The sequence below is a fragment of the Solanum verrucosum genome, unplaced genomic scaffold, assembly GCF_900185275.1.
Source record: "Solanum verrucosum unplaced genomic scaffold, falcon-dt-bn FXZP01000128.1, whole genome shotgun sequence".
Classification (NCBI taxonomy): Eukaryota; Viridiplantae; Streptophyta; class Magnoliopsida; order Solanales; family Solanaceae; genus Solanum; species Solanum verrucosum.
The window spans coordinates 158,314-186,039 of record NW_026020327.1 but is presented as its reverse complement, the minus strand read 5'-3'; the positions used below and the strand labels follow the sequence as shown (position 1 = coordinate 186,039).

The 27,726-nt window shown below is 34.6% G+C and overlaps 2 protein-coding genes across 5 annotated transcripts in view; both read left to right on the top strand.

Annotated features, from left to right (window-relative positions):
• The first annotated feature begins 2,705 nt into the window (after window positions 1-2,705).
• Window positions 2,706-27,726, top strand: LOC125835629 (protein translocase subunit SECA2, chloroplastic). 4 transcript variants are annotated; one of them, XM_049514736.1, is made up of 36 exons: window positions 2,706-4,457; window positions 4,681-4,736; window positions 5,910-6,182; window positions 6,264-6,500; window positions 6,717-6,836; window positions 6,994-7,122; window positions 9,991-10,125; window positions 10,226-10,295; window positions 10,403-10,467; window positions 10,770-10,890; window positions 11,230-11,321; window positions 11,508-11,573; window positions 11,756-11,820; window positions 11,892-11,979; window positions 12,198-12,263; window positions 12,349-12,464; window positions 12,571-12,661; window positions 16,185-16,268; window positions 16,371-16,463; window positions 16,558-16,653; window positions 16,753-16,838; window positions 18,001-18,079; window positions 18,209-18,322; window positions 18,414-18,509; window positions 18,591-18,654; window positions 18,811-19,100; window positions 20,414-20,469; window positions 21,291-21,408; window positions 21,607-21,687; window positions 21,877-21,956; window positions 24,084-24,138; window positions 24,249-24,318; window positions 24,398-24,587; window positions 24,675-24,798; window positions 26,373-26,447; window positions 26,534-26,826. In XM_049514736.1, the coding sequence occupies exons 1-36, from the start codon at window positions 2,732-2,734 to the stop codon at window positions 26,693-26,695; spliced, it is 5,529 nt and encodes a 1,842-aa protein (XP_049370693.1). In that variant the 5' UTR covers window positions 2,706-2,731; the 3' UTR covers window positions 26,696-26,826. The 4 variants fall into 4 exon arrangements, 2 of the variants coding, with proteins under 2 accessions (XP_049370693.1, XP_049370692.1); XR_007443420.1 differs by lacking the exons at window positions 2,706-4,457; window positions 4,681-4,736; window positions 5,910-6,182; ... (1 more) ...; window positions 6,717-6,836; window positions 6,994-7,122 and adding exons at window positions 9,673-9,879; window positions 26,937-27,073; window positions 27,182-27,726 and having other exon boundaries at window positions 26,534-26,739; XR_007443421.1 differs by lacking the exons at window positions 2,706-4,457; window positions 4,681-4,736; window positions 5,910-6,182; ... (1 more) ...; window positions 6,717-6,836; window positions 6,994-7,122 and adding exons at window positions 9,673-9,879; window positions 26,937-27,073; window positions 27,182-27,205 and having other exon boundaries at window positions 26,534-26,760.
• Window positions 12,833-27,726, top strand: part of LOC125835641 (uncharacterized) — a 43,565-nt gene continuing 28,671 nt past the window's right edge. The window contains exon 1 of the mRNA XM_049514752.1: window positions 12,833-12,837. Coding sequence (XP_049370709.1) covers window positions 12,833-12,837 — 5 coding nt within the window. The remainder of the gene's footprint in view (window positions 12,838-27,726) is intronic.

The window sequence follows — 27,726 nt, the reverse complement described above, 5'->3', positions numbered from 1 at the left end:
TGCAAATATATTTATATATATCCACAAATAAGGAAAGCTAATAATGTACATTAAGAGGAGATCTGCATAATATGATTACGGAATATTCCTGATCCCTGCCCATAATGAACAATTTATCAAAAGGGATGCAAACAATAGAGTAGGAAGGATTCTTTTAAAGCAATGTTGATGAATGAACAAATCTATAACATCATAATTTATATTTATTTATATTTCCTTAAAAACATGAACTCCTAACTTGAATGTTAAATTGCTATAAATTTCTAACTTAAGTTGTGACTTTTTCGATGAATTGTAATTTTTTTGATAAGTTGTGACTTTTTTCAAAGGGTTGTGATTTTTCAATGAGTTGTGACTGTTCCAAAGAGTTGTGACTTGTCGGAAAGGTCATGACTTTTAAGATAAGACACAAAAAATACTTGTTCATACTATCTTTTGTTAACTATAAATAGAGGGGTTTCCTATCATTTTTCAACCACAATTTTTTTTAATCTTCTACTCTTCTTAATTCTTCTTGCATTTAAAAAAAAATCGTGTGATTTATTGACGTTGAGTGAGTTCGAAGTTTTGCGGAATATGAGGTACCACTATTATGATGAAGTAAATCGTTATATCCTAAGATTGTATATTCCATCACCTCAAGTACTTGAGGAAAATAATTTTGATGATATAATAAAAAAAATTTACTTAATATATACATTAGTATGTAATGTTTCAATATATGAAATTAACATGATGTAGTCTAAATTCATTTGTTTTTGTTAACAATTTTCTTGTAATGTATATATATGCTTCTGAATAACTTTTTCCAAAATTATTAAACTTCTTAAGAGTTAGATAATTGTACGATTTGTGTTTTTGATGCTCAAGACAAAAGAATGACTTTATTTATCAATTCTAGTTATGTGATTTAGATTATCAGAAAGTTTGCTTCAAAATAGTTTTTACTATATAAACATTGCCCTTTTGTTTTTACTCATTTACTATTTCTTAAAATTTGAGTATTTTAGATAAAGAAAAGTTCATATGACTTGTAATAATGTCAGTTGAAGTTTGTATTAGTTTAATTTTTATTATTTATTTAATAACTAATTTTTATGAGATAAATATTTTCAGTAATGCACGAATGTATTATAAAGCTAACAAGATCTTCTAACTTCAAAATATATTATTTTATAATTGTTTTGAGTTCTTTTTTTTAAAAAAAAAAACTTACAACAAATGTGAAAATGTGTGAATATATATGAATCATTTAAAATTTATCATTTACAAAATAAATTTTATATTTAGTAATATGGAATAAACATTTTTCATTTTGTCCCTACACTAAATTAAAATATAATAACTATAAAAAAAAATAGTAACATTAATTAAAAGTCCTATTTATTTATTAAAGTATAAAATTTATGAGAAATTCAACTATTGCACATTAATTCTTTAGTTATAACATTATAAATTCTCTTAGTTATTACTAAAAATTGCATCACCCTCTTTTACATTCTTTAGTTATAATATTATGAATTCTCATAGTTAATACATTAATTATTTCTATCTTTCATCTTTCCTTATATTAATCTTTGACCAATTAATTTTCATAATATTATACCGCCTTTATATATGTGATAACATGGTGTATTTATTTTTCCTTGGACGAATCATGCTTGGTTGAATAAATTGAAAATCGTTTACAAATATATGAACTATATCTTTGTTAGGTGTAAGATAAATAAGTGATTATATATATGACAGTCAGATAACTATTTTTGATTTATGTACACAGTCAATCGAGAAGTCAAATATGATAGCCAACAACAAGAACATCATCTATTATGTTATAACTTATAAAATAAAAATTAATGTGTACAAAAAATAATTCTAAAAAATAAAGGGAAAAGGGACAAATATATCCCCGAAATATCGTAAATGATATGTAAATACCCTCCGTCATACTTTTGGGACATTTGTTCCCGTGCCGTCCAAAAACTAGAGCATATATACCATTTATACTAACATGCATACATGTGCCATAATCTTATCCACCAATCCAACATTTATCGACGGATGAAATTGCGCCACATGTCCCTATTTAGTCTTTCGTTAGAGTGAAGGGCATATATGTTGTAGTTTTTAGACGGCAGAGGCACCAATGTCCCAAAATAATGACAGATGGTATCTGAATACCATTTACGATAGTTCGGGATATATTTGTCCTTTTTTCCAAAAATAAAATGTAGTTGTTCTCTTAACATGTTCATATGACATTTAAACAGTTTAATGTGAAATACACGTGCAAAGCACATCTGGTTAGATGACAAGAAAAATGCACAACAAATATCATCTATAAGGTAATATTAGTGAGATACGACTAATTACAAGATTGAATCTCATCAAATTAAAATAAATATATACATTATTTCATTTAACTAATAAATTTTTCCATTCATCATCTTTATAGGTTCGCGTGAATAAGAGATATATATGACGATCCACATTGAATATTCACAAAATAATCTGCAATATTATTTTGTGCAAACCTTATTATTTACATCTTTGCTTAAATAAGTAAATAATATTTACTATAACATATATTTTCTGTATTGGTAATCACAGTGCAAACACCTGTCGAAAAACTAGTTAATTTGAAAAGAAGACGTCTGCAACTCTTTTTTGTGCCTTTTGAATCTTTGGGTTTGGGTGCTTCATCGTTTTGATCATTTTGTTGTCCCCTAAAATGGCGGCAGAGTCAACTCTGGAGCTGGAGCTACCGGAATGTCCAGTTTGTCTCCAACAATACGGTGACGTTTCAACTATCCCACGAGTCCTCCCCTGCGGCCACTCCGCCTGTGAAGACTGCTTGGCACAGCTACAAAACCCCTTTCCTGGTACAATCCGCTGTCCAGCTTGCACTCAACTTGTTAAACTTCCCAACCCCATTTCTTCTCTCCCCAAAAACATTGATCTATTACGCTTCTCCACTCTTCCACAAAACAACAACAATTCAAAGGGTTCTCATCTTTCAACTAAAAAATATGATAAAGATCCTATTTTTATCAAACCCCCTTTATGGTCTCATGAGTTTTACTCAAATTGGAAAACATGGGTCCTACCGGAGGACACTATAATCATCGAATCAAACGGTTCTGTGTGTTATGGGAAGGTTTTGAAGGTTTCCACCAGCGTTTCTTCTATGGGGTGTGCTTTGAAAGAGGGTGAAAAGGTTAGTCTTCTTGAAATTGGATATTTTGCTAAGGGTTCGTGTTCGTATAAGTTTGAATATAGTTATGAAGTGAAACTTATGAGTGTATTGTATGGATTGAGTGAAGGGGAGAGGACTGAGTTGGAGTCAATTATCAAAGCAAGTTTAGCTCTTCATGTAATGTGTAAAGTTTATGGGTTTTGGTACAATATGGATAATCATTGTGTCTACATGGTTTCTGAGGCGTTTAGTGGGAGTTTGTTAGGGAAGATGGGTGTGTTAAGGAATGCAGTTCTTGAGAAAAATGCTGAGGAAAAGATCAGTAATGCAGCTGAGTTTGTGATAGTTTGTTTGGATATATGTCAAATGGTGAGTGATTTGCATTTAAGAGGATTGGTTCTGGGTTGTTTGGGGCTTTCTTGCTTTGGTTTTGACAAGTTTGGCCGTGTTTATGTTGATATTAGTGAAGTTTTGGCAACAGGAAGGAGAGTTCGCAAGATACTCACAGACGTTGTTGTTGGCAAGAGTGGAACTTCTAGTGATGATTTGGTGGTGAGATTAAAAAATTACATGGTGGAAGATTGTGTTTTTGTTAGTCCAGAGGTATTCTTTGAGTTGTCGAAACTGGGTGGCATTGTGATAGATTTAGGCAGCTCAAGGCATCATGTTGGATATGGTTCTGATATTTGGTCATTAGCTTGTGCAATTATTTCACTTCTAGTTGGTAAATCATTCGCTGAAGAGATGCAGAATTATTTGAGTTATCTGGTTACTGTAGTAAGAGATGAAAAATGTCTTGACTTTGTTAGATGGTACGTGGAGTGGAGGCAAAAGATTATAACTCTAATTGAATGCAGATTGGGGTCAGAGTTTTCTAATATGAAGGAGATTCTCCTCAAATGCTTGGAATACAGTCCTGAAAGTCGGCCACTTATATCTGAACTTTGGAAAACTTTAAAGGTTCTTGTGATCAAATCTGAACTGGATGATGTGAAAGACTTAGAGCAGGCAATAAGAATGGAAAACATGTGTAATTGCTTAATTCTTGGAGACTTTTGTCAGTCAATCAATAAGATTACTAAAGAATCGCCGAGGTGCCTTGATGATACTTCTGTGGTAGAAAATGCAAACACAGAGGAGGCTGATGGGGTTGAAAATTTTGGGGCTGATAAGGATGTTGTTGAGGGCCTCTCCTGTGGTCAAGTGAAATGCATTGATCTAAAAGGGCATCGTAATTGTATCACAGGTTTAGCAATTGGAGGTACAAGCACTGACTGTTTTCTCTTTGATATCTCAGTATTACAGTCTTTCTTGAGTTACATAGTCTTAGATGTTTTTCTTTGCATTGTTGCAATTATTAACGACTTGACGTTTTTAATGCTTATTTTATGTGCATTTTCTTGCATAAAGCTTAGAGAAAACATGGTCAATTTCAATGCTCTTATAACTATTGATGTTGGCTTTTGCTCTTCTGTTCCTTTCAGGTGGCTTTCTGTTCAGCTCGTCATTTGACAAAATGGTCAATGTATGGTCTTTGCAGGTAACTTGTTAAAGCTAGTATTTGTATGAATCAGTCCATCATTTGGCATAGGATTTGGACTATGTCATTGTTGAATCCTCTTTGTGGAATTAGCCTATAGCCTTAGGAATTGGAAATGAAGAGATAACAAAAGGTCTTGCAAAAATGACATACTTAGATTAAGACAAATGAATAAGAACAGTTTAGGAGCTATTTTGGAGGAACTGTGTTAGACTAGTTGACATATGAGTGCTAATCCTTGAATCTTCCTATTATTTATAACAGCTTAAGCTACAGATTTTCTGGAAATTTACATTATTGGAAATAGGAGCTATTACCCCAAGGTTTCATTAAGTGGTCTCTGTGGCAGGGTGTCATTTAAAATGTCTCAGAATATTAAAATTCTGGTATCTATTAATGCATAATTATGATTGTGGGATCTAATTCGGAAGAGAATGAGAAACTATCTTGATTCTACAACGCCGTTAACTTGGATAAGGGTATGTTTTACTTTCAAGCTGCTTATGATTCTAGATCAGCAGTTCCATTTTAAACATTAAAATATTTCACTCTATTCCAGAAATTCAGGAATTAAGATGAACTGTAGAAACTTGGGACATCATATGAATATTAAGAAACGATATATTATTTATCTCTTTAGGTCTCAATCTCCATTCTTCAAAATGTAGCATCAGTTTGCCTGCTTGAATTTGCTCTTATTTCATACTTTGTAGTTTTCTCCAGTATTCTTTTTCCAAATATGGACCTGTAGATAGTTCATGCAATTTTTGGCTCAAAATATTGATACTATAGTATTTAGGTGGAACTTAAATTACGATTTATAATGCCCCCAGGGTTTTGGTCTAATGTAAGGGCACATTACATGATGTGTGGTTAAGGTGCACGTCTTGTGTTCAAACACTGTTGTAAACAAAAACCTGGTATTTAAATGGAGAAGGGTAGAAGGGTGGACCCGTATCCGCAGAGTTCCCTAGCCTTTGGGGTTTCTGGGTTATCAAAGAAAAGATCTATCATGTTTTATCCTTTTCTTTTATTTGAAATTAAATTTTATTACAGCACGGTTTTCATTAGATTACAGATAAATCATTGATATAGCATGTATTTTTACTAGATAAAACTTTTTCCCTTTTGCTATCTCTTCATCAGCGTCCTTGAGTTATACAACTATTACAGGACTATTCTCATGTACATTCATTCAAAGGTCATGAGCAAAGAGTTATGGCTGTAGCTTTTGTAGATTATGGAGAACCACTGTGTATTAGTGGCGATAATGGTGGAGTAATTTGCATTTGGCGAGCTAGCACTCCATTAAGTTCAGAACCACTGAAGAAACTACAGGAGCAACAGGACTGGCGCTATAGTGGTATACATGCCCTTGCTTTCTCTGGAAGCCAATATCTATATACTGGCAGCGGTGACAAGTCAATAAAAGCATGGTCTTTGCAGGCAATTTCCTGTTGCTTTCTAATTGTGATTTAGTTTATTCAAGGCAGAAATTGAAATACTGCTTCCTTCCTCACTCTCCAGGATTACAGTCTATCCTGCACTATGAATGGCCATAAATCAGTTGTATCTTCATTAGCAATATGTGATGAGGTTCTTTACAGTGGTAGTTGGGATGGAACTGTACGGTTATGGTGCCTTAGTGATCATAGTCCATTGGCAGTTTTGGGGGAAGAAGCCCCAGGGAGTGTTTGCTCAGTTTTTTGTCTTGCTGTTGATGAGAATGTACTTGTTGCAGCTTATGAGAATGGTTTGACAAAGGTACTGTTTTGAATCCAAAGCAGATAAAAAGTTTGTTTGATTAGGTTAGGATGTTGAACATCAACCTCAATCTATGGGTGCTTAGTAAGTATATTGTTCAAGCTAGTAGTAATTGTGAATTAAAAAAAAGATCATGTGTTTAATTTTATTAGATACCCTCCTTCTCAAATTTTTTTTTTTTATTAGATACCCTCATGCTTTAATTGATTCCATTAGATTTGGTTTGACGATATTCTGGTGAAATCTGCTCAAGAACATGAGGGTGCCATCTTTTCTGCTTGCAAGAAGGAGAAGTGGATTTTTACAGGTGGCTGGGACAAGACTATAAAAGTAAAGGTATGTGCACACCATATATATGAAAATATCAGCTTTTGTGCTGTTCATGTATCATCCAAATGCTCTGAGATTGGAGTTGGTTGATGATTTAATTCGAACTTTATACCGTAATTCATGGTGCTTGAAGTTATACTAGCTTAAAGTTGCTGCTTTATAGGAACTCTCCGGAAATGGTGATCAGATAGATGCCGTTCCACTTGGATCTATTACATGTGATTCTGTAGTAACAGCTCTACTCCACTGGCAAGGAAAGCTCTTTGTTGGACAAGCTGATGGAGTTATCAAGGTATTCTCACACTAAAGCTCTTTATTCGACAAGCTATTTGTTAACACAGTTGGATGCTTCTTTGACAAGCATGAAGTCCTGATGTAGCTTATCAAATGTTTTCAGGTGTATTGTTCTGCAGTTAGATGAATCCTTGAAGGCACTTTTTGATAGTTTTATCAATTATTTCTTTCGAGAAGCATCTCGTCTCAGCAACTGCAAGGAACTAATTGTAGTATTGTACCAAGTTCAGGGAGCGTAATGGGAAACACCCTCCACCTTAAACCAAAGGGTTCGAGTCACTAAGGAAGTAAAAAGAAGGAATCGGACCCCTGTAGGCTCCTGAGAAAGTTACAATATCAAGAAAAATACTGTCATTAAAAAAAAAAGACTGAAGAGAAATGTATATGAAAAGAGTATACAGCATAACATGAAATATATAGTTTTCAACAGATAAATATGTATAGGTGATCTTTTCAACTTGTCTCTGAATGAATGATATTCATGTTGAAATTCAACTGTCATCTAACATCTAGAGCTTTTGTAAAGCTGAAAGAATATGAAATTCCTAAACTTTGATATATTTTTTTAAAACCTTTTAATTATTGTAGTCATTTTTTTGTCCATGTAATATTTTAAAATAAAATAAAATATCAGGAATCTAATTATATGGTAATTAACAATAGTTAAGTATTCCACTTAGAGGTTAATTTTTCAAAAATTGAAAGGGAGTAAATTCTTTCTCTTTTAGGCTAGAAAGGCAAGACTATCAAATTTAGCACACACTTATGGTTAAGGTAAAAAATAACTTAAATGTGCACCAAATGAAATATGTCAAGCTTTGGGATATTGAAGTATTCAGCCAAAAACATCCATTTTTTTTCTTTGTTTTCATCAAGAACCTCTTGTGTTTGATATTATAGATTTGGAACTCTACGGTGAACTTCACCACTTTTATTTTAAAAGGAAAGAGAAAGCTTTGGACGTAACTTCTTTGATGACAATCAAGAAGATATTTCTCAATAACATCTTTCAAAATTCAGTCGTCCTTCGTGCATTATACATTTTATACTCTATAGTTTGAGGAAAATGAAAAATAATTACCAATTTATGGTTTCTAATATATTAGACATCGGAGCCCGTGCAAGCACGGGCCCAATATGTATCATTTTTTGTTTCAATTTTTGTGACGAAGACAAAATTAAAGAGTTAATCAAACTTTAATATTAATTTAAAATAGTTTAAATTTTTAATTATTGTTAACTATGGTAAAAACAATTTTATGTCTTTTAACATTCTAAATTGGTAATTATTGTTGTATGATTTGTAATATCTTTTACGCAATTTTGAAATAATAAAGGTTATTTCTTCTTTCTCAATTTATGTGGTACTAATAAAATTTGGAGATTCAATCAATTTTTTTTGTCTTTAAAATAATCTATTGTTAATTATTATAAATTATTGTACTTTCTAAGTAATTTTGAAATAATATATATTATTTCATTTGTCCAATTTATGTGTCACCGATAAAATTTGAAGAGTTAATCAAATCTTTTACATATTTTTATATCTTTTGAATATTTAAATAAATAATTATTGTGATTTATAATATTTTATACAATTATTTAAAAAAAAATTAAACAACAAACAAAACGAATTCATCATAGGAAAATTACCAAAGCATTCTTGAATACATCAATAATGGGTCCACTTTTTGTTTATAAAAATATGCATATTGGGAGGATATTTTTGTCCAATGTGGAAATAGAATAAGTATAAAGCATTAAAGTCTTTTAAAATTTAAAATTGTTAATTCTTATTGTATGATTTGTAATACTTTTACACCATTTTCAAATAATAGAGGGCATTTCTTCTTTCTCAATTTATGTAGTACTAAAAAAATTTTGAGATTCAATCAATTTTTTTTGTCTTTGAAATATTTCTAGCTGTTCATTACTGTAATTTATAGCACTATCTAAGAAATTTTCAAATAATATAATATTATTTCATTTGTCCCAATTTATGTGTCACCGGTAAAATTTGAAGAGTCAATAAGATCTTTTATATATTTTATTATCTTTTAAATATTTAAGTAATTAATTATCGTGATTCATAATATTTTATAGAATTATTTAGTATAGTAAAATAAATTTAAAAGAAACAAACAAAACGAATTCATCATAGGAAATTACCAAAGCATCCTTTAATACATCAATAATGGGTCCGACTTTTTGTTTTTAAAAAATTGCACATTCGAAAGATATTTTTGTCCAAAGTGGAAATATTGTGTAAAAAATGTGTATTTATTGTGATTTTGAATGTTTTGTGGGGGTAATATGACATATAATAAATATGTAACTAAAAATCTTGTTAGCTTTTGGTTGAAAGGTAACAAAATAGTTATAATGATAGTTGCATTGTGGCTTATTATATATAGAATTTAGCCAGTGGTTGAAGTCAAATTCAGGATCAAATCTAAAATAAATAAAAATTTATTGATAAAACAACAAAAATAATTTTAAAACTTTACCTTTGTCCAATTTTAAAAGAGAAAACATTAGCTGCAAAAAGTTCAACAACAGTGCAACAATGGCTACCGCTGCCTCGAACACCGCACTGGTGCCGCCGCAATATCGGCAGCAACGCCGCAATAACCACCCTCCTCTACTCACTCCTCTCTTCTTCAACAAGTCTGCTACATACCCTTTGCTTGTTTTTCCTTCTCCTTCCAAGACTCGCCGCCGGGGCACTCTCTCACCAGTTTCTGCTTCTCTTATGGTACAATACTTTAGTAATTTGCTTTTCTCGCAAGAACCAATTTTTTTCACGTTTCATTCAATTCAAATTCTGTTAGCTTCATTTTCCCCAATTTTTTGTTTGTTTTAAAAGGAAACAGCGAATGAAGTGAGAAAATCCTGGGGTGGGTTTAGTAGCTTGAACAACTGGGTTGTAAAAGATTATTATAGGCTGGTGAATTCTGTGAATTCCATGGAGCCCCAAATTCAGAATCTTTCTGACGAGCAGGTTGGTTTGTAGTGACATTTTTGTTAATCTTGTGTTAGTTTTTCTTCTTTTTCCCCCTTTTCTAAAACTATTTTATCTTGTTGGGTATTTGTTGTCATAGTTGAGAGCAAAAACTCTGGAGTTCCGTCGCCGTTTGAGAGAAGGAGAGACACTAGCTCATATTCAAGCTGGTCAGACAATATGCTTTAATCTTTTGGCTTATAAATACTGAATCTTTTAGTCAAAAGGAATTAAAGTTCTTGTTTTTGATCATGTTCATTGCCATTTCTATTTCCAGAGGCATTTGCGGTAGTTCGTGAAGCTGCAAAAAGGAAGCTGGGAATGCGCCATTTTGATGTTCAGGTATCTCCTGTGTAATTCTTGACCATGTTGATTGTATAACTATAACATAGCATCTTCTGAAGGATATTTATTTGTCTGACTCCACAGTTATTACGTATTTCAGTTCTCTTACTAATTTCCGTTAAAAGAACACAGGTCCATATTCTTATCAGAGAGTGGTAATGCTTATACATATCATACATGGATGTTTGGTATCATTAAATAGATATAAGAATAAACCACTTCGTGAATAATTCAATATTATTACATGTGACGTTCTTACTAGTGCAAATTGATCATTCCGCTTTAATTGGTAATCGTAGATTATTGGAGGAGCAGTGCTCCATGATGGGGCTATTGCAGAGATGAAGACTGGTGAAGGGAAAACCTTGGTGTCCACGTTAGCGGCATATCTTAATGCCTTAACCGGAGAGGGTGTTCATGGTATGCTGTGTTGAGTGTGTTTATGTGTATGTATATCTACGAATCAATCAATCTATCCATCTACATACACACACATATACATGTAAAAATTTCTCCACCTATTTCTACTTCCTTAGAAAGCACTTTTGTCTGCTATAGCTTCAGGATTACCAACTATAAAAGGTGTTTGTGGATGCTTGTTGAGTTATCTTCAATATTAGCCATTCAGGAATGAGTCGTCTAGGCGGGGTTTTACCTCAAATATACATAATTAATCAGAACTGGCAAATATTAGCATGGTTGTAAATGTAGATAATACTTGGTGTTTACTAATTTTTTTTTTGGCATCTCCTTTGACAGTGGTAACAGTGAATGATTACTTAGCTCAACGTGATGCTGAGTGGATGGGACGTGTTCACCGTTTTCTAGGTCTTTCTGTTGGCCTTATCCAAGTAATTTTCTATAATCAACTGTCTGTAATTTCAATATTAAGTTTATTGATCTAGTAAATATTTTTTCTCAAATTTTATTTTACAACTAGTTTTTTCCAAGAATTGCACGTAATTCAAGGACTTGATCTTTTCCTTTTTAGAGACCAACTGTTATCAATCAACCATAGTAACTCTTTCTATGCACAGAGAGGGATGAAGAGCAAGGAGAGGAGATCTAATTACAGTTGTGATATAACCTATACGAATAATTCAGTAAGTTGTAGTGAGTTTCATGTTGTTCACTTGCATACATGTTATGTCATGTACCTTTTCTGGTTTATAATTCTTCATTTCTCTTAGTTGCTTGACATGTGAAGCTTTCTGACAGCCTAACGACTACATGTCTCCTGCCTCCCTTTCCCCACCTCTTCCCTTTTCTTGTTTTCAATGGCCAGGAACTTGGTTTTGACTATCTTCGAGATAATCTTGCCACTAGCCATGAGCAACTTGTGATGAGATGGTAAACATTGATTACATTTTTTTCTCTCTTGTTAATTTGTGTGATGGTTCATATTTACCTTGTACAAACAGGCCAAAGCCCTTTCATTTTGCTATAGTTGATGAAGTTGATTCAGTCCTCATTGATGAAGGAAGAAATCCGTTGTTGATAAGTGGTGAGGTATGTCTCATTGTTTTCTTATCTTGTCAAAGTACTGTTGATAGAATTATCCAAAAGATATTAGTTTTTTCTTTATCTTACCAGAAACTATTGATTGCATGAGTTTTGTTAGCTGGATATCATAATTTTCATCCTTGTTTATGTTTTTTTTATTTTTTAAATATCTGTTTGTCTTTTATTTATTTAATTTTAAAATTGCTTTTTGCATTCTGTTTCAGGCTAATAAGGACGCTGCTCGTTACCCTGTTGCTGCTAGAGTAGCTGAGTTGCTTATTAAGGGTCTTGTGAGTTCCAAGTTGTTGAGTTATCCCTTTAAAACTTAAGCTCTGTGGCAACATTACAGGATAATGATGTTATTTGTAATATTAGCATTATAGCATAGAGCTTAAGGATAATTCTGTGGAGTTAACTGAGGAGGGAATTGCACTCGCTGAGATGGCCCTAGAAACAAGTGACTTGTGGGATGAGAATGATCCATGGGCTAGGTAAATGTTAACATGTTGTTCTGTTTGCTTCCTTTGTTTTCCGTTTTTTTCTTTAGTTAGATTGTATAAGGTACTTTTGTTTTAACTATTAAACCAAACACTGCAGATTCGTATTTAATGCTTTAAAAGCCAAGGAGTTTTACAAGCGTGATGTCCAATACATTGTTAGAAATGGGATGGCTCTTATAATTAATGAGGTACTTGCAGAACAAGTCTCCCCCATAAGATGTGAATGTGTTCTTGGTCTCTTTTATTGTCACTGATGATTTTATTGTCATTTTGTTCATCACTTGCCTTTCCTTATTCTATTCAGTTTAACCCTTTGGGTGGAACTGTTAGTAGTTTTTCAACCATGAAATGATAATGGTATGGTCAGTATTAAGATAAAGTCATAATCTGCGTATTTTTGTAAAGATTGTCATTCGACCAGTAGTTAATAATTCTAAACTTTGCGAAACTATTTTATGCATAAATCAAGTTACCACATTGACAGTGAGCAGGGTAAGTAGAGGAGGAAACTTTTATCAGTCTGATCAGTGGTCTCTACTAGGGAACTTCGGAGAATTGGAGTCACAACCTTGCAGAGCAAAAGCATAAACTCCAAATTTCTATGCATATGTGAAAGGGGAAAAGGTTTAGTACATTTGCTGCTCGAGTAATGTGGTGAGAAGCTCTGCATCCAACTTTTACACCAAAATTCTACCACAACCCAGAGCAACTGATTGTCATATATGAAAATTAAATATACAAATGAATATGTGAAGTTATGGTGGTTGAAGGGGATGAGGTGGTTGAAAATATCCTCACCCACCGCCGGCTTCTTTTTCATCTTTTCCGGCTTCTTCTTCTGAGGGAAGTCAGGCAGAGGTTGTGGTTGAAAAGGAAAAAGAAGAGAAAAGAAAAATATAAGTCATTCACACACTCAAATGTAAGTAATAAACACAGTATTTGCCATGTCAGCATGAGGTGTTTAGGAGCCATATCTGCCAAGAAGAAGTATCTAAATGGTCAGTGGCAAAGTTAAGGTTGCAGATTACATACATCAGCTATTGTTATGTGTGTATGTTTGGGAGAAGATGTGGATCACCTCTTATCACATTGTCAGGTAGCTACGCGGCTATGGTGGGAGGTTTTAAATTGGTTCACAATATAGTGGGTTATGCCAAGGACAGTTAGAAGTCATTACATAGCCGGGCTTTCAAAAGAAAAAAACAAAGACCCAATGCATGGGATGTAGTCCTATTGGCTCTTATGTGGGTGGTATGGAGAGAGAGGAACAAGATGTAACTTTTGTAGAGAACCATATTTTGTTCTATTTTCTCTACTTTTTGGTATACTACTTGTAAAAGGTTATTCCCCAGCTTCACTAAAATTATTTACTTTATAAAATAAAAAAGGAGTCCATATGACAAGTCGTGCCAACTTTGAGGGACTATCTAGGTATTTAGCCTTAGGGGTCATCTAGTTCAAATACAAGTTATACAGGGATTAGTAATGTAAGGATTGCAATGCAGTGATTGTTTGGTGTTGAATATTTGGTTTGTTTAATTAAAGAACTTAGAGCCTGTTTGGATTGGCTTTTGATTTTTGATTTGATTTTTGGCTTTGAGTTAGAAATTCCAAGTTTTGACTTTTGGCTTATTTTTATCGTCTTAGCTAAAAATCAAGTGCTTATAAACACTTCTTAAATTTACCCAAACACTCCAAACGTGCTTAAAAAAAATATTTTTGCTTAAAAACACTTCCAATAAGCTAATCCAAACATGCTCTTAGTTCTGAACATCATGAGGGTATTTTTTTTTATAAAGGTAACTTGTATTATAAACAAAAGAATACATAAGGAGTATTCTAGTAATACTTACATCCAAAAGTTGCAAAACGAACAGAACTCCTATGGAGGTCATAAGAACTCTAAAATACTAGGAATATCCTCTGCATCTTGAGGATATTCATGTTTACACCAAAAAAAGAAAAGAACCAGGCAATTCAGCTTCAAATTCTGCATAGAGCAGCTCTTGCTTTTAAAACATCTCTGATTCCTCTCCATCCATATAGACCACCAAATGCAGGCAGGGACAATGTTTTATCTCTCCCTGTGTCCTGTCTGATTCCCATCTCTGTTCTAGCAAGCTAAAGCTTCTTTGATGTTCCTTGGCATAGTCCAACTGATGCCCCTTAAGTTGATGAAAATCTGCCACAACTTCGCAGTCTCTCTACAATGTAAAAAGAGATGATTTATTGTCTCGACCTCACATTCACAAAACAAACACCTGGAACAGATTTGCATACCTCTTTTCATTAGGTTGTGTTGAGTGAGTGCAGCCTGATTGGCTAACAGCCAAGTGAAACATGCTATCTTGAATGGTATCTTGACTTTCCAAATCATCTTCCAAGGCCATCCACCTATATGAGTACCAGGTCTTTGTGAGCTTCTATAAACCGAGCCAACTGAAAATATGCCTTGCTTATCTGGATTCCAAAATAGATTGTCCCCATTTGTGTTTAGATCTTTGCACTGCCCTAGAATGTTGAGTAGCTCAACTATTCTATTGACCTCCCAATCATTTAGATGTCTTCTAAACCTTAGATCCCACCCTTGATTATCTCTCATTTCTTTGATTGTCGCCTCTTTTTGAAGGCTCGTGTTGAACAAAATAGGGAACCTATTTCTCAAAGTCACCTGATCCACCCATTTGTCTTCCCAGAACAAATCCTTCCACCATTCCCTACCTTGATTTTGCATTTGTTAAAGAATTTGATCCATAAATTTCTGATGGATCTCCATACTCCGGATCCATAGGGTTGTGTGGACAGGTTGGTGATCCACAAATTCTCTTGTCATTTCCGTTTGTTTAATCCATATATTGCTAATACCCGTATTTTAATTCCAGATTCTACTCTGCCTAAAATATTACATAGATTTCCACATAACTTATGCAAATATTAATTACGAGGATAACCAAAATAGCTACCAAATAATGTAGAAAAAGAGTTGAATTTTGTACAATGATCAATTCCCTCCACCAATCAACCAAACAATGCTAAATTATATACCACGACTAATTTTCCCGACAAGACAACCATACGGGCCCTTAGATTATATCTAATTTCAGAAACCAGAATTAAAGTTAAAGTAAACTTGGAGGGCCTAAAATAGTGAATTACCAAAAGTGGGAACGCATTTTCCCTAAGTTGAGCTGAATTCAGAAACAAAAACAACTTTGAATTATTAAAAAAATTGTAGTTTAGATTTCTAAATTTAGCTTTCAGAATGGCTCCTATTCTGATTGAAAGCTACTCTGGTACAACAACTAGAACTGTAACTACGTCTCAATCCCAAGTAAGTTGGGGTCGGTTATATGATCCTCAAGGACCGTGTCATTTTATTTAGGCTGAAATCAGTCTAATATTATATAAAAGATTCCTAGCAAACATTGGACCTGATGACAATGAGCAAACATGCCTAAAACTTAATCCCAACTAATTGGTATTGCCTATATAGATGCTTTTCTTCCATTATCTCCTACTTTTTGGTAGGTTTGCATGGATTCCAGCAGATTGCAGGTCTTTCAATACAACTTCCGTCCATGTGATTTTAGATCTTGAAAGCTACTCTAATCGTCTATTAAATTCTAATCCTTGAGAATGGTTATCTGAAGAGCTCTGGTCATATTTGTTGGATGACAGATGTTGATTTCCTTTCTTGGTATTAATTTACAGTTGACTGGAAGAGTGGAAGAGAAAAGGCGATGGTCCGACGGAATCCATCAGGCCGTGGAGGCTAAAGAAGGCGTTAAAATCCAGGTACAGTATCTCCCACTGCTGACTGCTCCTTTCTGAAAATGGTTTCATTAGTATCTGCTAATTCATTCCTTATTAAAAGTGCACGATCTATTCATTTTGTAGGCTGATTCTGTTGTCGTGGCACAAATTACATATCAATCTCTATTTAAGCTTTATCCAAGGCTCTCAGGGATGACTGGGACTGCAAAAACTGAGGTTGGGTCACTTCTAAAGTCTCAAATATAGTTTATGCTTTAGTAATGAATTTCATTGTTTATGATACTTATCATCTATATACTGTGCACTGCAGGAAAAAGAATTCTTGAAGATGTTTCAGGTGCCAGTAATTGAGGTGCCGACAAATTTGCCTAACATTCGTAAAGATTTACCAATTCAAGCTTTTGCAGTAAGATGTTTATCATACTCAAGTAAGTTTAGTGAGGTTTTGGGAAAAGGACCAAGTCTCTGATTTCAATTTGGTTGCTTTCTATTGTTATGCCTTCAGACTGCACGAGGAAAATGGGAGTATGTTCGTGAAGAAGTTGAGTTTATGTTTCAATTGGGTCGTCCAGTTTTAGTGGGGACAACAAGGTACTTCTGTGACAAATGTTTTTGGTTTGATTTACTGCTTTAAAATTAAGAAACTGTTTTTAGTATTGACTCTCGCATATGCTACAATCATTGATTACAGCACTGCTCATGAATATATGCAAGCAGATAGATAAACACACATATATCTCTACGTACATATATATATTTTTGTGGAGCTACTCTGTGAAGCACTTTAAGGTCTGCAGGTCATATATCTCTGTTATCATAATTTGGTAAACACACTCTCATCGTAATATTTTCCCTATATGATGGATGATGTACATACTCATATATGAGCCTGTCTAGCCTAGGTGACCAAGCCTCTATCTTTTTTACCTACCTTACTCGTCTCTTTTTCCACATTCCCTTTTCATTGTTATTAGATGTATTGACAGTCAAATGTCAATGTGAAAACTGGGATCAATTGAGAAGTTCCTTCTACAAGCTACTTGAGAAAGTGATTAGTTTGTCTTGTTCCTGTGCACAAGCACAACAGAGGGAAATTAGCCAGTTAGAATAATTAGACTATCAGCAAAAGAAAAATCCTATAGAGAGGATATAACATGTAGTTGAGTGGCAAAAAAAAAAAAAAAAGAGAGGGAAAACCTGACAAAGAAGGACGCAGATAGCAACTGTTGAAACTGACATTCAATTTCTCTGTTTCCGTTTATCCTCCTGTTTTTGTCCTTCTCTATTTTATGATATTTTTTCTTCAGGAGGGCGACATATAGGTTTATATTAGTGAAAATTCTTCTGTTAGATTTTTCTACAAAGAAGCATACTTTCTTAGGTCTGCGTGTTTCCATACCAGGTACTGGACAAGTTATGCTATTAAGCAATAATGGGGTTATTAACTTCACTCTGTTAGTTGTTTTTGACACATGTGAGATCACTCTTTCCACTACAGGGAATCTATCTGCTTTAAATTTGACTTCATTATACGGCTATTTGATAAGAGTATTTGTTGCTCTTATTCTGTGCGGGTCTCTCTCTAGTAGCCTATAAAGTTTCTCTGAACAGGAATGTTGTTGGACTGCTAGAAATTTGTATTTGTTTGGTCTCTGTTAGTCATCTAATACTTGAATATGATTTTTGTTCATCACATTTGCTGGCAATTAATGTTGCAATATGTATGTTTTGACTAATACTAATTCTAATGCAGTGTTGAAAATTCTGAATACTTGTCTGACTTGCTGAAGGAAAGAAAAATTCCACACAATGTCCTCAATGCCCGTCCCAAGGTTTTACAGAACTCTTGAGCTCTACTCTTAACTCATAATTTCAGTTTGGTTTGGTATCTCCTACTTGCACATCTTTATATGTGATACTATTTTGCTGGCTTTTGATTGATATTATCTCGATTCTTGCAGTATGCTGCTAGGGAAGCTGACACTGTTGCACAAGCAGGGAGAAAATATGCAATCACCATATCTACTAACATGGCAGGAAGGGGCACTGACATAATCCTGGGAGGAAATCCAAAGGCAAGTTAACGTCTATGTTGTTTGACATTGTACTAAGCCATATTTAGGCCCTAGCACTTGGAATGACATTCATACCTTTTCCATGACAAAGATGCTTGCGAAAGAAATTTTGGAGGAAAGTATACTTCCATTCTTGACACAAGATATTCCCGAAGTTGATGTTCATGGAGAACCGAATTCTCAAAAGGTTCTTTTGACGTTTCCTTCCTCATAAGATAAATAAGCAAGTCTTAGTCCCCTCCTCCGCTGATAGTATTTTTTTATGTAGGTTCTGTCAAAGATAAAAGTTGGACCGTCATCATTAGCTTTGCTTGCCAAGGCGGCTCTGATGGGTTAGTAATTTTAATCAACTAGCATCTTAAAAGTCTAAATCAGTTTAACTAATAGCTTCTGATGAATTATAGTTTAGCATCTTAGTATTGATGTACTGACTTTTTCATCTGATAACTTTCTCTTTGTTGTTTTTGTTTCGTATATTGATTATCTAGCCAAGCACATTAGCAAAAATGAGAGCAAGAAATGGTCATATCAAAAGGCGAAGTCTATGATATCTGAATCCATTGAGCTGAGTCAGTCTGTGGAGATAAAAGAGCTACAGAAGCAGGCTGATGAGCAGTCAGAATTTTACCCTCTTGGTCCATCCATTGCTCTAACTTATGTATCAGTTCTTGAAGAGTGTGTGTCCCACTGTTTGAATGAAGGGTTAGAAGTGAAAAGGCTCGGGGGGCTTCATGTCATTGGCACTTCTCTGCATGAGTCTAGGAGAATCGATAACCAGGTGAGTTTTAGTTTGGTAGGACTTTCAAGGAGGAAAAACTAGCTTAACACTTTTATCAAGAAAGTATAAATATAAAGTAATGTAAACCTTTGGCCTCTTGAAATGCTTGTTCATGTAAACCAAGTCATGAGCTTGCACATCTCCGTTCAGACATGGTTTTTCTTCATAAATGCAACAGGCAAAATACAGACACTAGATGACTGCCAGATTTTTTTATTTTTTTATTTTTGACTAGGAGTTTAGGTCAACAAATAGATGCTTACCATAGTGTTGATTTTGTAGTCTTTACAAGACGGATATGGAAAAAACTTTATACCTGATACAAATGTATTATGAAGACACTAACTGTTGAAAATAGAAGGATAAGACATTATTACAAGGTGGAAATATATTTTGTTTCAAGTGTATAATCTTTTGTTTCGAGGACATGACCCTAGATAGGAGGGTGTGAAGGACACATATTAGGGTAGAAGGGTATTAGGTAGTGTAGTGTAGAAAGGTTTTGCTTTGGGTGGCTAATTGTTTATGAGTGTTTTTTTTTAAATAATAATCTATCCTAGTATGTTGTTTATGGTATTTCAACTATCACATGATTTTATTGTTGTTTTGGCTACTTTTTCACTGTTCCTTGGTAATTGCTATATTCTCTCCATTGTCCTCTTCTTCTTTATACTAGAAATTGTTGTACTTAAGCCGAGAGTCTTTCGGAAACAGTCTCTGTAGTGGTAAAGCCTGCGTACATTCTACCCTCCTCATACCTCACTTGTGGGATTTCGCTGGGTATGTTGTTGTTGTATAATCTTTTGTTTGGCGTAAATTGATAATTATGTTATACCACTATACTATGATATGCACGTCAGAATTTTGTACTGTTGCTTCCTTGTTTAAAGTTGTCTTAATGTGCATGGATGCACTATCAAACAATTTGTATCTTGTCTGGCAAGGACTATTGCAATTCATTTAGCTTTTGAAGTTGGGAAAGCTTTCTTATTTTATTTTGTTCTGTTTTTCTCTTGGGGTTTTGGGGTGGGGAAGGGTTGTTTCATCCCTCTTCTTTTTGTTAGACTTCTATCATGTTGACTTCTGTTACAAGCTTGAACTTTCATAATAGCTATGTTTTACTGTAGACTGCCAGGGAACTTAATTCTGCCTTTTTCGATCATACCTGTAGAACTAGTGTAATGTCAGTAATTGGGTGAGGCAATTCATGATGGCTCGTTCTTCAAATTCATTTTTATGATGTAACTTTTTTGTATTTCTTTTACATGTTAAGTTGTTAACTATGTATGTTGATCTATAAGTTGTGCATGTAGCTTCGTGGTAGAGCAGGCAGGCAGGGTGATCCTGGATCAACACGATTTATGGTGAGGTAAGATGCCCCATTTAACTTTAATAGTTCCTCTTCAATACTTTAATGATGAAGTAAATAGTACTTACCTGTATCTTTGTTCTATTTTTAAGAAGACAATTATACACACACACACATGCACATGTCTGCAATGAGCCAATGACGGACTTACACACAAAGTGGTGGGGGGTTCTTAAGCACCCATTCTGTTTGACCCACAATTTATACTGGTACTAGTAAAATATTGCAAATAGAGTTGTGAAGCACCCAAACTGCAGAAATAGCAATGGGTGGGTGCACGAGTCAAAGAAGTGGATGAAAGAAAATATTACTCCTTTTCTTATGTGAATATTAGAAACTGTACGACTAAAATTAGTTAAGCAGCCATGACTTAAAAATAATGGGCCTGGCCATCTGCTGCTGCATGTATATATGTTTCTGAAATAAACAGTTGGTGGTGGTTCAACTATGCAAGTTATAAGCACTTATGCATATAAAAGAACAAACAATACAGCATAGTTCTCTATTCTTTATTAATTTAGTTAAAAAAGGCAAAGCTCCTTTACACATATACTTTTCCTAGTTCAGGTTAAGTTCTGCATATTGCACAAGGTGTATGTGCATTAGGTTTTTTTGCTGTTATTATATCTCTAAATTGTACTATTTGCCTCTACTCGCCTCCAGTTTGCTGAAAATATTCTTGGTTTAGGTGAAATATCAAGATTCTTGTATAAATTTATATAGTGTATTTCTGTTTTTCATGAAAAGCAGAGTGCATTCTGTGACTGACCCGCTATCCTAAAGATGCCATTCCTGATTCTAGCTACTTCATCTTATTACAGCTTGCAAGATGAGATGTTTCAAAAATTTAACTTTGACACCGAGTGGGCAGTGAAGCTTATATCCAGGATTACAAATAATGAAGATCTCCCAATAGAAGGTCATGGAATAGTTAATCAGGTGTGAAATAATTTCTGTTCACTCTGTTTCTATATCTGTAATTTAATATACTGTGGGTTTTCTTATGTTTTTTATGGCTAACTCTGGCTTTTCTGTGTTTGGTTTCAGTGTTATTTCTGCTTTTCAATGATTTTATCTTTCTTTTTTCTTTCTATGACATGCTTCTAACAATGATGTTTAAACTTTACTAACTGCCAGCTTTTGGGTTTACAAATCAATGCTGAGAAATACTTTTTTGGCATACGAAAGAATCTAGTTGAATTCGATGAAGTTCTTGAGGTATCTACTTCATGTGCTGATACAATTTCTGTTGTTTTGATGTCTTTGTTTTTCAATTAGGATATTCTCCCCTATTTCTGACTCATAAATTGTGCATTTTACAATTTAATCTACTGATTTATTTTTATATAGATTATTCTGCAGGACCATATTCTCGGTATATTATATGCTTTACTTTTTCTCTTTCAGGTTCAAAGAAAGCATGTTTACAATCTTCGGCAATTAATTTTAACTGGAGATTTTGAAAGTTGTTCAGAGCAAATTTTCAAGTGAGCCTCTTGATTCTTTTCATTTGAATGCTGGAACCAGCGTCTCTGGATTCTAACACATCTATCTGCACACATGAAGAGTATATGAGTTTTCATATTTAGAATACCATCCCATTATTTGTCAATTTCTTTTTCAATTGTCATGATTCTTTTACTCCACACAGTATGCTATATTTGGAAAATAATAAGACTCTGGATAATGTTCCCTTCATCCAAAAGAGTTTTTGTGTTCTCTTTTTTTCCGCTCAATAATGGTATCCTCTTTCCCAAAGAAATTACTCAACACATTTTCATCTTACACAGGATTACTTTTCCACTCTACACTACAATTTTCTTATCTATTTTATCTGCCTAAACTATGGAAGTCATCATATGGTGTCACATGAATTCTCATTGTTGAGAATTTGGAACTCTTGCTTTGATTTTCTTCTTGGATCCTAGGTCTATCAAATTAGAAGGGAGGGAATAATACTCGTAATGTATTTTATTACTTAGTCATTTTGTTACAAGAACTTACAAAATTTAAAATAACTTTGACCAAGTCAACAAACTGTGACATAGGGAGTATACTTCTGCAAAATGCTGATAAGCAAATAACATGATGAACATGAGGAGACCTTTTTTGTTAAGACAACCAGCATAAGTGTAGCTGATGTTGTAAAGATCCCTCGTCTTATAAGTTAGATAGTATTTCCGGGAAATCAAGCATCAATACTTTATGCTAGATTTTGGAGTAAAATAAAATATGACCTGTTTGGATGCTGATAAGAGACTTGCAGTGCACAATGACCTATACCCCTTAATGAAGGTATGGAATGGAATAGGGCTACTTAGCAACCTCTTTTTCTTTTATATATATTTGAAGCCCAACTTCCTTAGCCATATCTATTGCGGGGCTTGGTGATTTGATGATCCTATTGTTTGGTATGGGATATTAGATTCATGGACCCAATTCTTTCAGCACAGAATGTTGCTAAAATTTCTATCTCAGGGAAAAATTGAAGAGTTGAGGCAAAATTTGCATGGAGTTTGAGCAAACAGCCAACTATCGTGTCATCTTATGATACTCTGTGATATTGCTCTATGATTTAATCCGTTGTGCTTTCAGAGTTGGTTATCCAAGATTAATTTAGTTATAATTCTTTTATGAAGTGAAAAGCCACGCATAGAACATAATGATCAAGTTCTCTTAATCATTTTTTACCCTTAATGCCATGTTTAACTTGGTGCCTGCAGTATAATATCCGAATGCGCAATGCTATTTTGAGGTATCTTGAAACATTATTTATGTGAAAATCGATGCATCTACTTACATTAGTTTGAAACAACAACTACTACTATGCTTCAGTTCCAAACAAGTTGGCAAGTTGGGTCGGTTATATGAAACTTCATTAACCATGTTCTATATTTAAATTCATCATAGGCCAACATTTTACAAGATTAAAAAAAACAGAAGTACTAGAGGTTCTCTATATTTCCTACTGGCATAAGAATCTCTCCGAAGGCTAAAAGACTCCCAGAAAGCATAGGGACCTAACGGCTTCTCAAAAAAAAGCATAGGGACCTAAAGGAGATATATTAACATGACTAAGATAAATTCCCAAATAATTTGTGTTCTCATTTAATTTTTTTTCTTCTGTTGTATCCAAATTCCTATCTTTCACTACGTCACATTGAAACCAAGAGATTGTTGGTCTTTTGAGACGACTTCCATGTGATTTTAGATCTACCTCGACCCCTTTTGAAATCTTCGTTCACTATGGTTTCACACCTATAGACCAGACGACAAGTGCATCTGGAGGTCGAAAATCCCCTGTAGAATCAGGTTTAGAGTTTCTGGAAGTTTGTATTTATTCACTCTCAGGGTTCTGTGGGGTTAGTCTTATATTCATGATCAGTGTTTTCTGGGATCTGTACATGGTGAAACAATTGAAAACATTAGATATTCTAGTCTATTTCCCTCTGTTAGATCACTGTGATCAGTGTACTTGGCTTTTAATGAGAGATCATTGTTGATGGTGATAATTCATTTCTTTATTGCACATGTTTTGGATTAAGTTTTCCTCGGCGGAGTCAATATACTTTTGAGGAGCAAGATTTTCTCACCACCATTACAATTCTATGTAGATACATGCAAGCAGTGGTGGATGATGTTATCCTTAAGAATGTTAATCCGCAAAAGGTAGCTAAAACCCGCTCTCTGAAGTATGACAAGTTTTTTTTGTGATGCATTGATTGCATTGTCCTTATCTTCTATTTTTCTCCTTGATTTTATTTTGCCAAATGTCACAGCACCCAAGTAATTGGTGCTTGGACAAAATATTAGAGGAGTTCAAAGATGTTGCAGGCGAGATATTGAATGGTAAGAGTGGATTCTGGAATAACTATTTATGAATTTTGCCAGTATGCATCATAAAGTTTGACCAGGAAATTATGTGTAGATTCATTTGCTGGGATTGACGAGGAAGCATTGTTTAATTCACTTGTACAACTTCAGAAGTTTCAATCCATATCTATTGACAACTTTTCCCTTCCAAGTTTGCCTCCAACTCCAAATTCTTTTAGAGGTATACGTGGAAAGACCTCTTCTTTCAGACGCTGGCTAGTTATATGCTCTGATGATTCAACCAAGTATGACCAATCTACATCACCGACTTCATTGATTTGAACTTCTTTATTGCAATCTACTGATTACATATGTCTGATTTTCTGTGCTAGGTATGGGAAGTATAGAGAGATGGTTAATTTCCTCCGAAAGTACCTGGGAGATTTCCTCATTGCCAGCTATTTAGATGTCATACAAGAATCTGGATATGATGCTGTATATGTAAAGGAAATAGAGGTAACATTATGCTCATTCCCCATACCTAAATTCATTGGTATGCTATCATATCAAGTTTCCTGTCCAGATGCGTCATTATCCAAATATATGTACTTTTTTTTTTGAAACTGGTAACTTTGAATATATTGATAGGAACAGATCAGTACATGGGCTGTACTAGGGCCATATTTAATAGTAAATCCAGATCCTATGATCCTTGTCTAAAATGCATCTAACACATCAAAAATAGATACAGGATCATTAGACCAAAAATCTGATTACACCAAAAATATAGAATCAAGATACAATTCAATTTGATCTATTCTTGTGCTATTCTGTATGTTCTCAAAACACCTAACATTTCTCTCCTTCCAAATTGTCCACCATATGCTGGCTGGTATGATTCTCCACTTACTTCTGCTTCTTGCCTGAACCCCAGCTTCTTCCTAGCTTTGAAGGGCTTCTGTCACCTTGCCTGGCATAGACCAGGAGAAACCTTTTAAGGTTTATGAATAGCCTTCAAAGTGGACCTGTGATCTTGCAGTGACGGAACAAATGTCTAACAGTTTCTGCTTGTTCTCCACGAAAAACACATCTGGGACATAAAGCTATCCCCCTTTCATCAGATTTTCTTGTGCAAGGATAGCTTCCTTAAGTAGGAGCCAAATAAGACATGCTACCTTGTAGTTGTAGGGTATATCACCTTCCATATAATTTTCCAGGGTCAGTTGACATTCTGTTGGTTGTGATTATTCAACCATCTGTATGCTTTGCCAACCTTGAAGGTTCCTCTGTCACTGCCCTGCCACCAAAGCTCATCTTCCCCTTGTTGTGTTCCTTTAAAGTGGCGAATAGTGTTAAAGAATTCTGCAACGCTTGTGATTTCTCAGTCATTTACTTGCCTTCGGAAACTGATTTCCCACCCATCAGGTGTCCACATTTCTGCAATTGTTCTTTGCTGATTTAGCATGAAGTTGCGGATTTGTGGATAGATATTCCTCAAAACGACCATCTCATGCCAGTCATCTCCCCAGAAGCTTGTCTTTTCCCCATTCTTAACCTTTACCTTGGTTTTGTTCTTGAAGTCATCCCACAAGGCCCATACAGATCTCCACAGATTCACACCATATGGGTAAATTACTTCCCCATAACAGATGTTTGTCATTAGCATACTTCCACAACCATTTCATTTTGAGGGCCTTTGCACTCTCTTATCAGATCTAGTAGTAAGAGTTCGAAGCGTGAGATGTGGTTTGCACCACCAGTTTGAACCCTACACAAGCTTTGCTTGGTCATCAAGTGGAGAAGAGTAGAAGGCGGGTTCATTACCACTAGCCCTTGGGGATTTCTCAGTCATCGCCATCAAAAATTAAAAAGAAGAATTAAAAGGATTAAATAAGACCATGCCACTGACCAAAAATCCTTTTGCTTCCTAATGGGTTATGATCTCATTTCATCTCTATTTGATTGCATAATAACTGCCTTCCATATAAAGATTAGATTAGCATAGAGGGTTTGGATGTGTAATTTGTGCATATGAGTAGTTCAAAAAGAATCTTATTCTCTATATTGATTCCTTATGTTCTGTGGATTAGAGGGAAGTACTTCTGAAGACACTAGACTGCTTCTGGAGGGATCATCTTATAAACATGAACCGACTAAGTTCAGCGGTATGGTATTTGCACATCGGTTAAAAATTTATGCTTTCCTTGATTGGGAGTTGTATATTAATTCACCCTCTGTGTTCTCGGAACAGGTGAATGTAAGGAGTTTTGGGCATAGAAATCCACTCGAGGAGTACAAGATTGATGGTTGCAAATTTTTCATCTCAATGCTCAGTGCAACTAGAAGGCTTACTGTGGAGTCCCTCCTGCGCTATTGGTCATCTCCGATGGAATCTCAAGAGTTATATGTTTAATAAATTGCTGTCTTTTCATATGTGCTGTTGCTTCTTGTGTTCAGGTACACCTCTATTTGTTGTAGGTAGGTTAACATGCATGCTCTCCTTTTGCTCCTCAGCTTGGCTGGGACACTCCTATTATTATTATTAGTTTATTACTATTATTTTTTTGGGAAATGGAGATGGCAAGAGTTGGTTATTCTGAGTTGCTTATTGTTAGTTGTTGCTAAATGGTATGTGTGTTATCACTTATTTGCAGGATCTTGGATTCTCATTATCATCTTCCAGTCTGAGGGATGAATTTCCCATCTTATTCCAGCTCAACCTATGATGTACAGATGTCATGATCTGGATGCATAGCCTGATATCATTGGCAACTTCTGTTAAGTATTTAAGGTAGCATATCTTTAGTACCCTAATCTCATCTTTTTTTTTCCCTCTTTAATTTCGTTCTGTTTGAGATCTTTAGGCTGGGAGCTCATGTTAGTGTGTCCTTTGAAGCAGGGATAAATCACCTCTGAAAACTGTCTGAGGACCACCTCAATACATGATACCAGTCAGCTTAGAAATGGAATGTAGAGCACCCTGTACATGGTAGGACTGTTCGGAAAAAGATCAAGGAGATTCAAGAAGACAAAGTAGGGAAATTCCTTTGTTTCCACTCTGTGGACTCGTTAGAACTGTAGTAGTTGCAAGATTGATGAGGATTGCTGTTGGGTACATCTTGGTCTATCTCAAAGGGTGTTAACGAGAGGCCTTTCAATATGGTTAAAGGCATTAGGGATGAGCTATTACAGACGGTCTCCACCAAATTGTTGGCAAAGGCTTGCAGAAATCTGAATGGCATGAAGCTGAATATCTCTCAGACCATGCATCATTCTCGAGCTTCTCATCTGAAGTGTAGTAATGCAGGATCTTGATCCTTGAGCTCAACCTCTTTGTTTAGTTGTATACAAATGATATTGAAACAAATCTTCTCTTCAAATATCCTGCACAGATTGTATGCACCGTTGGTGGTTGCAACTTAGGAGAGCAAGCTTTGGTGGACA

What these genes read in the sequence shown, in the direction of transcription:
- LOC125835629 (XM_049514736.1), top strand. Translation starts at nt 2,732, where the DNA reads ATGGCGGCAGAGTCAACTCTGGAGCTGGAGCTACCGGAATGTCCAGTT. An exon ending in TCCTGGGAGGAAATCCAAAG is followed by an intron (nt 18,323 to 18,413) that starts GCAAGTTAACGT and finishes TCCATGACAAAG; the next exon opens with ATGCTTGCGAAAGAAATTTT. An exon ending in AATTCGATGAAGTTCTTGAG is followed by an intron (nt 21,688 to 21,876) that starts GTATCTACTTCA and finishes TTTCTCTTTCAG; the next exon opens with GTTCAAAGAAAGCATGTTTA.